General features: G+C 45.6%; 1 protein-coding gene across 5 annotated transcripts in view; it reads left to right on the top strand.

Moving 5' to 3' along the window:
• Nucleotides 1-707: 707 nt before the first annotated feature.
• Nucleotides 708-15,963, top strand: part of ZNF704 (zinc finger protein 704) — a 105,010-nt gene continuing 89,754 nt past the window's right edge. For 4 of the 5 annotated variants that reach the window (XR_004243679.1, XR_004243675.1, XR_004243678.1 and 1 more), the window contains exon 1: nucleotides 708-1,020. Coding sequence is in view for 2 of the 5 variants with exons in the window: in XM_032128180.1 (XP_031984071.1) it covers nucleotides 745-1,020 (276 nt within the window). In the remaining 3 variants the exon portion in view is untranslated. The remainder of the gene's footprint in view (nucleotides 1,021-15,963) is intronic. The other variant, XM_032128197.1, reaches the window with a different exon arrangement.

Here is a 15,963-nt window from a genome sequence, read left to right as displayed (position 1 = left end):
GCCGCCCTGCACTTGGCTATAACCAACCTCCTTTCAGGTACTTGTAGAGATCAGTAACGTCCCCCCGAGCCTCCTTTTCTCCAGGCTAAACAACTCCAGCTCCCTCAGCCATTCCTCACAGGACTTGAGCTCCAGACCCTTCTCCAGCTTTGTTGCCCTTCTCTGGACACGCTCCAGCACCGCAATGTCCTCTCGGGCACCCCCGGCCCTCCTGCCGTGTAACCACAGCACAGGCGGGCAGGGCCGGTCCGAAGCGCCGCTCCCCCGGCAGGGCGCACCCGGGGCGAGGCGGGTGGGCGGCGGGGGCCGGCCTGCCCGGCAGCGAAATCCGCCCGCGGCTCCGGGCGAAGGCAGCGCGGCCCCAGCGCCCCGCGCCTGGCGGAGCCGCGGCCGGCGCGAATCCAGTCCGGGTTTTGGCGCCGGGGACCGGCGGCGGCGGCGAAGGGCGAGCGGGAGGGGACCGCGCGCCGCGCCCGACAGCCGGGCCGGGCCGGGCGGGCAGCCGGCGGAGGAGGAGGGCGCCGGGAGCAGGTGGGCGAGCGGCGGGGCGGCCGCGCCGGCTCCGGGCCCGCCTGGCCGCGGTCGCGGGCCCCCATGGCCGCGGCGCGCCCGCCGCACACACCCACCGCCGCCCCCCGGTGAGCGCCGCCGCCGCCCCTTGGGCACCTCGGCGGGGCCGCTGCCCGCGGCCGGGGCTGAGCGCGGCGGGAGGCGGCCGGGCCGGGCCGACCGGGCGGAGGCACCATGCAGGCGCGGCGCTTGGCCAAGCGCTCCAGCATGGGCAGCCGGCGGTTGAGCGCGGCGGCGGCGCAGGTGGACGCGGTCCGGCCCCCCAAGCCCGAGAGCGCCTGGAGGCCGCCCCGGCGGGAGGGCTCCGCCGCGGCGCTGGAGGAAGAGGACGAAGACGAGGACGTGGTGGTTGAGGTGGAGGAGGAAGAGGAGGAGGAGGAGGGCGGCCCGGGGAGCGCCCCCCCGGCGCTAGCCGGCCATGGCAAGGGCCCCCTCCGGGGGAGCCTCAAGGTGCGTCCCGGGAGGGCGCGGGGCGGGGGCGGTTGAGGGGCCCGGGCGGGGGAGCGGCGTCGGTGAGGCGGGCCGGGCCGGCCGGTGTCCCGGGCCGAGCCGGGGAGCGCTGGGGGCGGCCTAGGGCTGGCGGCGGGGCTGGGAGTGGGCTGGCGCCGGGGGGCTGCGGGGACGCCGGCGGCGGGCGGACCGGCCGGCCCTCTGCAAGTCCCGGACGAAGCGGCCGCCGGGGGCGGCGGGGGTGGCTGGCTACAAGCGGGCAGGGGGCGTGGGGAGCCACTGGGGTCTGAAAGGAGTTTGAGCATTAGGAGTGGAGATTCGGCTGGGTGAAGCGCGCGGCTGGCGGGGGTTGGAAGGATGTTCAGCCCGCCCGTGTGCGCAGAGGTGTTCGGAGAGCTGTGCCTGCGGGGCATGCGGTCTGCCGGGGCCGGGCAGGGCTCCTGCGAGCGGGGGTGGCCGTGGTCAGGAGGCCTGGGTGGGCGACCTGTGGAAAGTTTAGGAGTGCAGCCGTTCTGTGCTGAGGCCCGATTCAAATCCTGTCGAAGCGTGCGCGGGCAGTACGCTGAAACTGGTGCGGTTTGAAACAACCTGATGAACACACCCACCGGCTAAGATCCCGCAGATTCAGGCTTAATGATTTTATTATGAAGCGTTTTCTGTAATTATTTTTCTCTTGGGATAACCAGGGTAGTAGAATTAAGTCTATGTATAGTTCTATAGAGGATTCGTGTGATAGATCTGCACTGGTTATGGAAAATAAATGCGTATGAAAGTTTGAAGGGCACCCTTTTGAATTGACTTTTTTTTTTTTTTTTTTTAATCTAGGTAATAATTCTTACTTGGTAAGAGTTCAGGGTTGGACAGTTAGTAATGCTGTGTTACTATGGGGGTCTTTCCTGTATCCATAGATGGAGGGGGAAAAAAAGGAAACAAATCCAAACCAAACAACACGCAAAGGAAAATAGCAGCAGGAATGCAAGTTATCCCCATATTGCTTCAGCAGTTTTGTTACAGGACTGAGAATCAGTCTGACACTGTTGGGTCATCAGACCCTGTCTGTAGCTCTTCACTGAGTCTGTCAAATGTATGAGTTGTGGTTATGGTGTCTGGGTCAGACCATCCGTGGTACTGAGGCCTGACAGGCTGGAACAGTTTTGTTGCTACTGAACCAACGCTTGACACTTGAATGGTAGCCTTAGGATCAAGAGCACCATAATGGGCTTCTGGTCCCGTCATTCTCCCCTTTGTATTGAAAGTCTTAAGGGGTAGAGGAGGCTTAGAGGAACTTCCTGTGTGTTCCCAATAGGAAAAAAGAGTGAAATTCTCAAGTGGAGCACAATAATCTGAACTGTAACTGGATTATATAGGCATAATCTGCATAAAATGTGGGAGTGTACTGTTCTTTTTGTCAACCCTCAACATGCTTTTAAGTAGTACGACTGTTAGAGGTTGCTGGTATTTCTGCTTTATGCTTAGGAGTATGTGCACATACAAAAATATTGTGCTTGCATGTATTTACTTCCTTGAATAGTAAACCTACCTCATAGATGAGATGAGTGTAGTAATGACTATTGGGCTACTTTTAGTGTACATGATAAACTGTCAAGTCACCTTTGGTAACCAGGTGCACATATTTACCCTCTTTGGAGGAATATTTCTAACTATCATTACCTGCTCAGTTTCTGCTTTCTCTCTTTATACTTTTGAGTACTATAAACTAAGAAAGCTTAAAATTTAACATTGTAAATAAATTATCTGTGCATTTCTTTAGAGACTGTTAGTGTGGGAGTTCTCAAAGCTTAAATATGAGGTTCTTCCAAGTAATTTTAAAGTAACAGATTAAAATTTTCTGCCCTTGGCATTGTGTTTCTGAGTGCTTTTAAGCCTGAAGTGGCTGAACTGCAAAGGTGCTTCCCAAACGTAGCTCTCTGACTTTGTGGCCCTGAGTGTGTGGGAAGGGCAGGTGGGTTTTCCAAGTGGGTTGTGTTTCTATTAATGAGAGAAGCAGGCATGAAATGACTACAGAGGTCCAACTGCAAAACACTGGGAGGGTAATAGGACTGGCACGATCTGGTTGTGATTTGTCAACTGGAATTCCTTCCAAATGGAGAAGTGGCATGGAGTCAGCAGCATTTGACTCCCAGACCTGGGCTTCTGAATTGGGGAGCGGGAGCAAAGTATATTGAAGGGGTGTCCACTCCTGAGAGATGGCATAAATTGTTGCAGTGACCAATACTCTTCATAATAAGAGATAAGAGACATCCTGAAGAGCTTCAGAATTTAATTGGGCTTGAAAGCAAAGTGATCTGGGTGCTGGTTTTGCAGCATATGCTATCTAGATAATGCAATTAAAAAGCATCACACAGTGTTCTGCTGTGTATTCACATGTACACTTGATATCTGTGCCCTTGGGTGGAATGGCATTTTAAAGCTAAAGGTTTCAGGGGCTTGTGACTTTGTCACTTTTATGGACTGCCTGTGATACATGGATGAAAGCATGGTAGAGTCAGCAGTGGAGTTAATATTGTGAAAAGGTGCCTGAGAATTTGGTCCACTAGTCAAGATCAGCAAAGTACTGGTGCTATTAGGTCTTACAGCCATATTCTCTGCTCCATAAAGGAGTCCAGTGGCAGTACCATTGGTAGTCTGGTTTTGACCCTCACTCTTAAGCATGGGGATAGAGAGGAAGAAGTACTTACAAATATTATTTCTCCAGTTTCTGAAGTCATGGCAAGAGAGAACGTATATTACAAAAAAGAGAGACTGATGGTCATGGGGAAGTGTCTTGGTTTGAAAGACAGGTGTCTGCCAAGGAAGGCAGACAATGAAAAAAAAAATTGCAACCCCCTTCCCTCCGAATTATTATAATTTTGAAATTAAGGGGGCTTTCAGGCAAAGATATGAGGAATAGGAATAACAGTTCTTTACTATTATATATATAACCAGTTAAACAAAACACCAATAACTATGGCAGTAACAGCAAACAATCACAAACCCAGTCCCAGCCTTCTCGGCTGTCGGGCCCTTTCCCCTCGGGTGCAGTTCCGCTCGCAGCCGGCAGGGGCGCTGGCGGCTCCCGGTGAGCAGGGCAGGTGCGATGGTTCCCCCGCGGCTGCAGGGGGCGCTCCGGAGCGAGCTCGGGGAGCACGCGGCACCGGTGCCCTGGGATCCCGGGAAGGGATGGAACAAAGGCTTCACAAACCCCTGGGCAGCCGATCCCGGTGTCCGGCCGGACCCTCGGGAACAGCAGGCTGGAACGGCAGGGACGAGCACAAATCCCGGGTGGCAGACGAGATGTATCCAAACTGTGGAGCTGCGGTGGGAACCCCCCGGAGGTCTGGGCAGGCAGGGCGAGCGGGGCTACAGAGCAGCGAAGGCTCGAAGCAACGGCGGGGGCAGGGCAGCCACAGCCCGGCTCCCAGCGGGGCAGGGAAGGTGGGCTTTGGGATCCCGGGGTTTCTCCAGTAGAAGGAAGGCAGCCGAAAAAGCAGAAGCCTGCCGTGCTGACGAATTCCTTCCAGCCTCTCTCCGTCCAAACGCAGGGAACTAACAGCCCACAAGCCCAGGTGAAAGAGAGTAGCCAGATGGACTCCTCCCCCTGTGGCCAGGTCTTTTGTTTTTCTTAAGCACCCAGTAATTGGTCCCCCTGGCAACATGTTTGGGGAAAATTCTTTAAGAGAAAAAGAAAACAGAAGGAGAACTCCTAAAACCCCAACAGGAAGATACAAAAATTGTGTCTTTATGTTGCTGTAGCTGTGTAGATGTCCAAGAGGAGGACATTGGAGAACATTTTTGTTGCTTTTTTCCCCCTGCTATGCTAACAAGCTGGAAGAGGCATGAGTGTGCTGCGTGTGGCTGGTGGGTAATGGCAGCATAGCCAGAGAGTCTTGGAGAGCCTGTAAAGCCTTGTTGAGAAGTGGTGTGTTTTCTTACTATGTCAGAACTAGTTCATTAATCTCTATATGGAAGCAAATAACACCAAGGTGCTGATTATGCAGACTCATTTTGCATGTGAAACTCTTTTTGTGCAGCCCATATTTGCTTTGGCTGCATTTGGATTTTCAGCCATTTGAAATGAGATGAAAAAGTATAAATAGTGTAATTACTAGTACTTTGTCTTGAAGTGTGGGTTAATTTGCAGTCCTGTTTAATTCATCTTTTGTATGGAGCCTAGTTCAGATATCACGTGCAGCTACATTAGTACCACACTGGGGTTAATGCAGTCTGTGGAAACTGCTGGGTTTGATGATATGGAAAAGAGGTTTTGAAGTAGAGTCCATCAGCAGTCTCTGTTGCTGACTTTATCAGGTACTTAGAAGAAAACCCCACTGCAAGTAGCATAGCTATGCTAATTTGCCTGTAAACCATTAGAGTGCTGTGATTGAGAATGTGGGCTAGTAGTGAACCATGGGCTTGTGATAACATGCTAGCATGTTGCAGTGTTTTCTCTACTGTTATGAATAGTAAAGGAGTTAGTGCTTTCTTCTGTTTAGCCCAGTTGAGCTGCCAGTGTATCTCCAGCCCAATTTCTGTCCCCAGACTTAGAGTACGGACACGGGACATTCTTAATCCAGCTGACTGTGGGTGCTGCACCTGTTCCTCACCCATGGAACTACCTATTCCAGATACTGGCTTGTTTGTGAGCGCCCCTTGGTAGTTCAGACGGATGAATTTCCCACAAGTGGATTTGTTCCTGCAAATATGTAGCTCTGAAAATGATGGAAAATGATCAGATGAAGAGTCTGAAAACCAAAGGCCCCAAGAGCTGTGCAGTGATAGCAGAGGAATACAAAAACGCAAGTAGTGTGAGCAAGACTTTAACTTCATGCTTACACTTTAACATTGGGCTCAGTTTTACCCACCTTTTGAAGTGAAATTTGCAACAGGTACAAAGTAAGGAGCATGAATCTCTGTGCCAGAGGTTTCAGAGTGGGGATGGCAGACGTTGGTAGGAGTTCATGAAAAATTATGCTTTTGGACACAATTTTTTTGGTTTGTTATGTTTTAGGTTGATTTTTTCAGCCTTTTTTTGCTTTTTAAAGGTAAAGACATCTCTGTGATACATGGGATGCAGAAGAATCTTCAGAGCTTGTGTGGAAGAAATGCCTGTTCTGTGTGTTGTTGTACTGTGTTGAATTAACTCTCTGCTCTTTTGCTCCTTTCTCTGCATTCTTTCTAAAGCCAGGTGTGAATTCATTGCTGTCCTTTAAATCAGACTTACAGCTTTGCTGTTTGAATTGACTATAGGCTCATTGTGGACAAAAAAAGTGTGTTTTCCTGCTTGATTAGCAAAGTGTTATTTAATTCAGCTTTCATATGTGTGTACAAATGTATTTTAAGAGGCAATTTCCAAAATACAATCTTCAAATACCAGATTTGCTTAGAGGAGGAGAGGCCTTGTAAGACACTTTAGGAACTTAAGAGGAAAATTAGATGTTCCCTTTCAGACTAATAATGATAACTTTATAAACAGTGCTAGTTATTAGAACACCAGAACTCATGTCTTGAACTTGGAGCCTGTTAGGCTAGGCTGTGTGCAGACTCAGAACAAGCATGGTCCTGCTTTGCCCACTTCTGCAGAGAGTAACATGAGATATGAATGGGCACTGACGGACTGTGAGGAACAACTAAGGGGTGTATCAAGAGAGACAGATAAACACCAGCATCTTAGCCTTATTTTTGTAAGTAGATAAAGTTAATTAATTTTTAAAATTTCAAACTTCATTCAGTTACTTGTTGTTCTCGAGTGAAAACCTGACTAGTGAAGTTGGTGTGGAAAATTCATGACTAGACTTGGGATTTTTTTTTTCTTCCTTATAAAAAATTTTAAAAGTTTATACATAATGTAGATTACTGGAGGCAGAGCTGGGGGTGGTGAGAAGGTAAGATCATATTTTTTTCTCCACTCTCCCCTAGTAAAGAATGAATGGGACTAATTTGCTGAGGATTTTTTCATGTAATTTTGTCGTTGTTTGGATGCAGACCAAACACAACCACTTTGCCTCTAAAAGGAATTGTATCAGAAAACTGTAACTACATAAGAATAAAGGTGAAGTCAACTAACAGTTCTGATCTTTATTTGCTATATTTTTTTCAGTCTAGAATGAGGTCAGTTGAGAATGATCAGTTGACAGCCTCCAGGTATTCGGTACATACCAGTGGGTAGAGATGTGCTGCTCAGTCTTTGTCACAGAATGTTTGAGTTGGGAAGGGACCCTTGGAGATCATCTCATCCAAGCCCCTGGCTCAGGCAGGGTCATGTAGAGCTCATTGCCCAGGACCATGTCCAGATGGGTTTTGAATGTCATCAAGGAGGGAGACTCCACAGCCTCTTTGGGCAACCTGTGCCAGTTCTGGGTCACTCTCACAATGAAGAAGTGTTTCCTGATGTTCAGAGGGAACCTCCTTTGTTTCAGTGTGTGACCATCGCCTCTGGTCCTGGCACTGAGCACCACTGAGAAGAGCCTGGCTCTGTGTTCCCTCCATTCAGGTGTTTGTAGGCATTTTAAAGATTCCCCTAAGCTATTTCTTCTCCTGGCTGAACAGTCCCAGCTCTCCTCATAGGAGAGATAATCCAGTCTCTTAATCACAGAATCATAGAACAGTTTGGAATGGAAAGCTCCTTAAAGATGATTTAGTTCCATGCGTCTTCCCATGGGCAGGGATGTCACTGACTAGACCAGGTTGCTCAGAGCTCCATCCAGCCTGGCCTTGAACAGCTCAGGGCTGGGGCATCCACCACTTCTCTGGGCACCTGTTCCAGTGCTAAACCACCCTCTGAGTAAAGAATTTCATCCTAACAGCTACTCTAAGCATGTCCTCTTTTCATTTAAAAACCATCGCTCTTTGTCCTGTCACTATCTGCCCATATAAAAAGTCCCTCTCCCTCCTTTTAACAAGCCCCCTTGAGGTACTGGAAGGCTGTAACGAGATTTGTCCAAAGCCTTCTCTTCACGTTGAAACCATTCTGGTGGCCTTTTGCTGTATTTCCTCTGGTGTGTCCATGTCTTTCCTGTATTTGGGATCCTAGAACTGAACCTATCATTCCAAGTGTGGCTTTTCCAGTGCCTTAGTAGAGGGGGCAGGATCACCTCCTGCTGTCAATACTTTGTCTAATGCAGCCCAGGACATGGTTCAGCTTTTTACCACAAGGGCTCATTGCTGGCTCATGTTCAACTTGGTGTCCACTGGGAACCCAGGGCCTTTTCTAGGAAGCTGTTTTCCAGCTGGGTGGACTCCAGCACAAACTAGTGCCTGGGGTTGTTCCTCCCCAGGTCCAGGACTTCACATGTCCCCTGGTAGGATTTCTTGAGGTTCCTGTTGGCTCATTTCTCTAACCTGTCAAGGTTTCTCTGGGTGGCAGCATGACTGTTGGATTTATCACCCACTCCTCCCTGTATTGTGATCCCTTCCCAGGGATCAAGGTAAGGCTGACCAGCCAGTCTGTAGTTCCCTGGGTCTTCCTTGGAGATAGAAGTGACATTTTTTTTCATCTGAAAACTAAGTATTGAGAAAGTGCTTTTCATGGGCTGGTTATTAACATTTGTAATGTGTCCTGTCACAAGTGCAGATGTGCAGACCATCTGTGCCTGTCTTGATCCTGTGCTCTTCCAAGCTTTCTTCAGACCCAAGGTTACAGAGACATCTAAGAGTCCTGTAAATCAGCTTTGAACCCTTGAGTCCTACTCTGTTTTCCCAGCTGCTAGATTAGAAATTCCAGCGTTGCAAGAGCACCAGAGAGCTCTTACTAGACTGTGGGATAAATCGGTGCCTCAAAGATGACAGCTTGGCTGCTTGGCCAGCCAGGAGCATGCTGGTCCTTGCTGGTGTCTGCTCTGCAAATACTGCTGTGGATGGAGCAATGATGCTTTTTCTTTTTTTTTTTTTTTCCCCTCAGAATGAGAGTCCCCATTGGCTTTATAATACTTTCAAGTGATTTACTGAATTGCTTATTTCTAAAAATAGTGAGCAGCTTTACTAACACTGCAGCTTAAAGCCAGCCCAAATTCTACAGAAGGACAGTAGGTTAAACGAGAAACTCTTAAGTGTTTTTGTTTATTTACAAAAATTGAACAGGAAATCTAAGGTGAATGAAAAGAATGTTCATTAGCTCCTCTGGGAATCAGCTTTAATTTCATGAAGTTGTGTTCATGTTTTTCACTCTAGCATGTTGCCAAGCAGAGCATGCAGGAATTTAATGTTGCTGCTGCTGCTGAACAGTCTGTGATGGGATCACTTTCACTGCTCTGGCACCTTGCCAAACCGTCCAATCTCAAATGAGTATTGCAGTGACATTTGTCTTATTGTATTAAAAGTACATGTGTGGGTGGTATTTGTTGTTTAACAACAAAACTAATGAAGACAGGAAACGGAACAACTTCTGTTGCTTGAGCTTTGGATAAAAATACAGATCGTTTTATTTGTGTTTTTGCAAAACATACAGAGTCTAATTTCCATAAAATCTTGACCCAGCTGAAGTTGATGGAAAAGTCCTGCTAGTTTAAGCAGATTTAGGATTTCAGCCCAATTACTTGAACACAAGTGTGAATCTACTAGTATCCTAAAACCTTTTCACAGTGGTCCAAATAATTGTAAAAGACTGTTATTATCACTGAACACAGAATCAGAGGGAAGGTAAAATGCCTCAGTGATCACGTACTGAAGTGTGAAATTACATATCTCAGTGTTTTACCATCTTTAATGTATTTTTTTACATGGTGGATAAAAGATTATTTGAACTTTAGATGGTCAGTGCTATTAAAACAAGCAGTCAAGATTGGATGATTACTTAAATTTTATTTTCTGCTTCAGCATATAAGGTGGCTGATGCCTACATCATACTGACATAGAGAGCAAGTTGTACAATCACCTTCTATAAACTGGACTTTGTAAATCTGGTGAGATAAACATTTGAGCCAGCCTGATCTTTTATGTATATGTGCATATCCCTTTGCAATAGTGTAAAAAAACTCTCGCTGGATCCAAAATGCTTTTTACCTCATATTTCTCAACACATTTTCTTTCTACAATGCAATGATGACAAATGTGAGTACTTCCAGAGGAAAAAATCTGATTTTTCTACTTCAAAGTACTTCAGAGAGAACACTGTGATGCAGTTCTTGCTGCCCTTAGGTCCAGGTCAGTGGTGATCCATATGGCCATGGAAAGCCACTAATATCTGGCTTACAGAGCTATATGGAAAAAGCATTGGTGGTTGCTAAGGATTTGCAGTGATATTTTGCTTCAGCATGTGTGGCCAGCACAGACAATTGTCCTTACTTCTCAGAGCAGGAGAGAAGTGGTTGGTCTTGCAGGTGTTTCTTTTTCCATGCTGGTAGGTCCATCTGCTGGAGCAGCAGCATGGATAGCAGAGTGCTTTATGCCTGGGCACTGGATGAAACAGATGGAGTTTGTGGATTTTATGTTTCATCAGTTTCAAAAAGGGTTCTCCTCTCGTCTTTAAGTCCTTTTCCAGCTCCCAGTTACTCACAGGCAGCCTTGTGCTTGTGCCAGAATTCATTGTGTTCTTTTGTGGGCTACCGAAACAGCAGAAAACACGTGCAGCAAAGTCTGTAGACTGTGGTGTCCTTCAGTTATGATATATCAAGGAAGGGCTTGCCAGGCATCTCGATAATGCAGAGGAAAAGATGGCATATCACAGCTAGGACAGGCATACAGAGGAAAGGGAAGGTTAGAAATGGAGCAAGCCTTCATCCTTTAGAAGACAGCCATTTGGCAGTTGGACTGTTCTTAACTTTGGGCTTGATGGTCCATCAGTTTCTTTGTGAAGGCTCTTCTCCCATGAGATATTACTGCATCTCTGTAGTGGTTTGATAGACAGCTGTTTTCTGGAGCAGCTGAAGAAGAGAAGGTTGCGTTTGGCTTCTGCATGTTTTTACTAGTGTTATTGTATTGCTTCCAGCGGTAATGAGTTGTAACTCTGTGATACTGTTTATTGTATAGTCAGATACAAAAATAAACTCCTGGGTTTTGGCACCTCTCGTAATCCGAACAGGAAAACTGCTACGTCTTTTTGTCTCGAGCTGAACCCAGACTTGGGAGAATCTTCTACTGGAGGCAGTGCTTCTTGCTTGTTCACCTCCGCTGAGGGATTGTTCTTTCTACCTCCAGGCTCAAGATCTGTTAGAGGAGATAAGGACTTGTGCTTAATTTTGATCTTTTAATATCTCCTCCAGGCTTTCAACATCAGGGATCAGCATTGGCCTTTTCATTCACAGCACCTATTTCATTCAGAAGTTAAAACAGTTGCTTACATCTGAGAATTACCTTGGTTCAATTTCACTGAAATGCCATAATTTAAACAAACAAATAAAAAAGAGCAAAGTCCCAGGATGTAAAGGCAAATGGATTACATTTCCATGCCCTTTTAAGTGATCTAAGATCTGCAGTATCTCGTCTCAGCTGGCTCCTTTCAGACAACAACTTCTGACCTCAGAAATCTCACACCTCTGTATCTTATTTGCAAGAGATCTTGAAAATAAAGCCAGCCTGTTTTTATTTTCGCTAAAAATATCCTGCTATATATCTCTATACTGTCAAGAGGAGCAGGGCTTTCAAATGCAGATGAACCAATCAAGGTTTTTTTACTGAGGAGCAGTGAGGCAGCATTTCCAAAACCTGCTAGGTGTGGGGAGTTCCCCACTGTCTCTATAGTTTGATTTTTGTGAGCTCTTACTTGCTTGATCCTGAATGAGATTACAGAAGAGGTAGCACTTCTTTGAGCTGCTGCCATCTTTACTGATCCCAGACCACCAGCAGATGAAGAGAGAAACAAGTGGAGTGTCTTGTACACCTTCAGCAATGGTCTTGAAATAGTTAAAAGGTACATTATTTGCACATGAAATTCAGGCAGTAAAGGCCATATTGATATATCAGTAAGAGAGTCTATACATGAGGCTGTATTAAGCTACATAAGCTGTTGTGCACAACTTTTTAATCTAGACAGAATCAAAATTAGGGGCAGCAAAGACAGTAGATACTTTACCACTGGGTTCTAGGACCCTCTTTGCATCTCTTACAAGTAGGAAAAAAATCACCATTTCATAGAACATAGATATTCATAGGCATACCATAGAAAATACCCTGATGTGAGGTTTCAGAACTTCAGCCAGTGCAGTGAGAACACCTGGTCTGATGTCACTCACTACTTGCACCTTGTAATTACATCTAGTAATGCAATAGAAATAAGAACAAAAAAGGTTTATTTGAACTTCCCTGCTACCCCACATTAGCATGCTTGGTGTTGTCTCCCAATTCCAGGGTTTTTTAAGCTTCCCCAGAGGTGACCAGTAGGACCCAAGTGTATCCTCCTCTCTTCTGCTTCTGTGTTCCTTGGCCAGCCCAGAGCACACATTTCCAGGCCCTCACCTGTTCTCTGTGTCGCCACAGGTTGCCCTGGTGGCATTGGCCATTGCTTACACTGCTTTCACTGCAGGAGAGGTGAGGGGAACCTGCTGCCTGGCAGGAACTCTTCCTTCCCACTTGCAGGGCCAGGCACGTAGGTCCCTGAGAGAAAAAATACGTGATAATTAGTTTAGTTCATTCTAAATTCACTTTTAGTGCAACCAGTACTTGGGAAGGCAATTATGACTGCCCATTCTTGGCTTGCAAGTCCAGCTAAAAGTGTGGTGGAGTACCAAGCACTCAATGGTGAGCATGCTTAGCAAAGATTGAAGTGCAGTAACTGAATTCCCAAATAAAAAATTAACCTGTTTTTTTGCAACTACGATCCTCCACTTTCCTCCTGTTAAGGCTTTCCAAGGTAGTGTCTGTATTTTTAGATGTTTAGAAGCAGTGTGTTTCTCAGGCGCTTGTTCTATTTAAGAAAAGGAAAACAGGGCTGAAAGACTTCTGCTGAGATCCTGCCAGTGATGCCAAGCTGGGGGCCAATGTCCAGCTGGAACCCAGGTAGCCAGGTTTGCATGGTGGTGACTGCACGTCACACCCTTGTGTGCACAGCATAGCCAGGACACAAGAGTTATTTTTTTGATACTTAAACATTGCAAGCAAATTTTGAAGATACGCACTTTCAGTAATTAGTATTAAAATCTGGTAATTTACTGATTGGTGTCTGATAATCTTAGAAGTTATGTCATGTACTTTTCTGGGAGGAACTTACTACACCTGCATATGGAATGGGAAAGAAAGCTACCATACTTCCATATCTTCATTCATTTGTTGATGTGGTGGAGAGAAAAAGGCACAAATATCTCTGAATAATTTTTGTTCAGACCTGACCACGGTGTATGGGAAGGACCATGAATTCCCAGTGTTTTTGCTGTCTCCCCTTGTAATCTTAGATCTTTCTGTCCAGTTTTAATAACATTTACACTTCTTGTGCCAGTTAGTGCAGTCCTTCACTGTCACAAGCTGGTGGTTTTATTTGGGGTACAGCAGGTACCTGGCTGGGTACTGGATTTAAAATGTGGGAGTGAAAGTTTCTGTCATTCATCTGTGTAGATTCTCTTCAACTCTGGAACACCTTAAACTGGTGCTGGGATACACGGGTTTTGTAGATGAGTTAGGTATAGCCAGGTAAGTGCCAACATACATGTGAGGATGATGGGAGGGTAGAAACTTCTTGCTGACTCCAGTTCTCGCTGCATAACACTATTGTGAATCCAGGCAACTTAAAATGCTTAGAATGGTATTTTAATACATACAAAATATATTCTGTGGATGGTTTTCTATATTGAGTCCAATGAAAATAGGGACTTTGTCCTAGCCTGGCTGGTGGTGACTAGCACATTGCTATACATTAATGTGCACTATATATTGTAAAGGACACTTACAGTGACCTTAAAATGCATTATCTTCTATATTGTTAGAGACCAACAATTTACAAATGCTTAGAGTGATTAGATTGATGTGATTTATGTGTAATGAACAACTGCTGGTGAAGCAAGTAATTAAATGCAAAGTATACTCGAAAATGTAATAATACATTGAAATTCAGGGCAGATTATTTCCAAGCATCATTACGAGAATCTGTCTTATCTCTTTGTGTTCCAGTATGAATAGTGATTTCTGGTAAAATGGAAATTTGATGCATTCTTTCCTTCCAGTGAGGACACTGTTTTAGAATGTCAAAAATTAGAGCCCTTTTACATTAAAAAAAACCCTCTGTTACGGGAACCTGAACTGGAAATACTGTACAAAGTAATATGAGATTACCAAAATCTTTGTCCTTCCAGGGATTTAAATTATAATATTTTTTACTTGCATGTAATTTTGGTAGCAGGTTTGGGGTTTCTCATTTTTGCTTGTTATGTTTCACTGTGAATTTATTCCTGATTTCTTTCTTGTTGAGAAATGTGGCTTATCCCTGTCCCTAGAACATCACCTGGCTGTTCAGGCTGGCCTGAAAAGGGCCTTCCAGTTATTGAGCTTTTGTTTTGCCTGAACATTTTAAATGCATGTCATGTTACGTATACACATTTTATTATTGTGTCCCATTAACATGCTAGGCTGAAATATATTGATTCCTTCTTTCTCTTCCCCATTGAGCTGCCTGTTTGTTCTGTAATGGATCAAAAATGTTGCTAAAGCCTTGTTTAATTTTAAAAAAATCCTGGGACTTTTGTTTTCTTACCAGTTGGGAGTTTTATTGGCAGTCCCAAACACTTAGGATGATTACATCTATTTCAGAAAACAGAAGGAGATGGTCACAAAGCCAGAATCAAAAAACTGTTTATAAAAAGCAGCAGAGTTATACAGCAGGTTGGCTGGTGCTAAACCGTCTCGTAGCTAATCTTTCTAATCTGGTGGTTTTTTAATTGGTGTTTAATCTAAAGAGTTTTTTGATGGAATTAGATCAACAGATTACATAGTAAATCCAATGGAAATCAAAAATCCTCATCCAAAACTGTCTTCTCTATCAGCTATGTAGTGTTAATATTGTGCATAGGCCTAGGACTCACAATTCAGTTGAAATTATTTATCTATTGACAATGCAAATAGCCAGAATTGGAGCAGTGAGTTGGGGATTGTTGGTGGGGTGGGGTTTTTTTTTGATACATGTTTTTTAATTAGCATATTACACACACAAACACCCCCCCCCCCCCCCACCATCCCCCACCCTGCCCTCCCCTAGTCTGGAAAAAAGCCTAGTGTGGCTCATGAGGGATCTTGTTGGTTTTGGAATGACCCTGGAATTGAGTCCAGTTATAGTGGTCTGTAAGTGAAGTAAAGGAAATACAGCTTCATGGGTTGAGGGAGAAAAAGAAGTTTGTACAAAACTGGAAATACGACCATGGCTTCAGGATTATTAAGGTAAGGTGGGGTTACTCTAAGCTAGTTTCCCTAAACCTGTTTCCATTAGCATGTTTTTTTTAATAGGGAGCTTTGGAAGCAGTCAGCTTTTCTAGACATACTTCCCTCACCTTTGTAAAATAATTTTATTGGTTTTTAGAGGTACTTTTATTGCTTTTATTGTAAATTTGTTATCTGTATGAAAAAAACATAGTGGCACAAAGTAGGCCACAGCTGGAAAATTGTTTACTTTACCCAGTCCTCTAAGATTCAAAGTGTTCGTGGAAGGGACATGCTCAACTTTCTCAGATGTCTTAGTCTGTCCAGATCCCAGCAGACATTGTGAGGAGAAACAGAAGTTAGCCAGTGTCCCCTCAGAAGGGGAAGGTTAAGGGAGCCTGCTGGGCTCTCACTGCTGTGCTGCCTGACAGTGAGCTGCAAGCCTCTCTCTGCCGAGGCTGTCATTGCGGGCCTGTTTCTTGGCAGGCAGTTGCAGTCACACTTCTTCATCTGGTGTAAATTGGCATAGCTTCATGGAAGGTGCTGTATTGAGTCACGGGGGGTGCGAGGCAGTGCTCTGTTGTGCTGGGCAGCTGCCTTGTGGAAATCAGCCCCTGAGTTGTTTATAAAACTGTCAGCAAAGTAGGCATGGTATGTGGTGTGGCAATTCTT

The sequence above is a fragment of the Corvus moneduloides genome, chromosome 1 (genome assembly GCF_009650955.1).
Source record: "Corvus moneduloides isolate bCorMon1 chromosome 1, bCorMon1.pri, whole genome shotgun sequence".
NCBI lineage: Eukaryota > Metazoa > Chordata > Aves > Passeriformes > Corvidae > Corvus > Corvus moneduloides.
The sequence above is the reverse complement of the archived record's forward strand: the minus strand, read 5'-3'. Positions and strand labels throughout refer to the sequence as shown.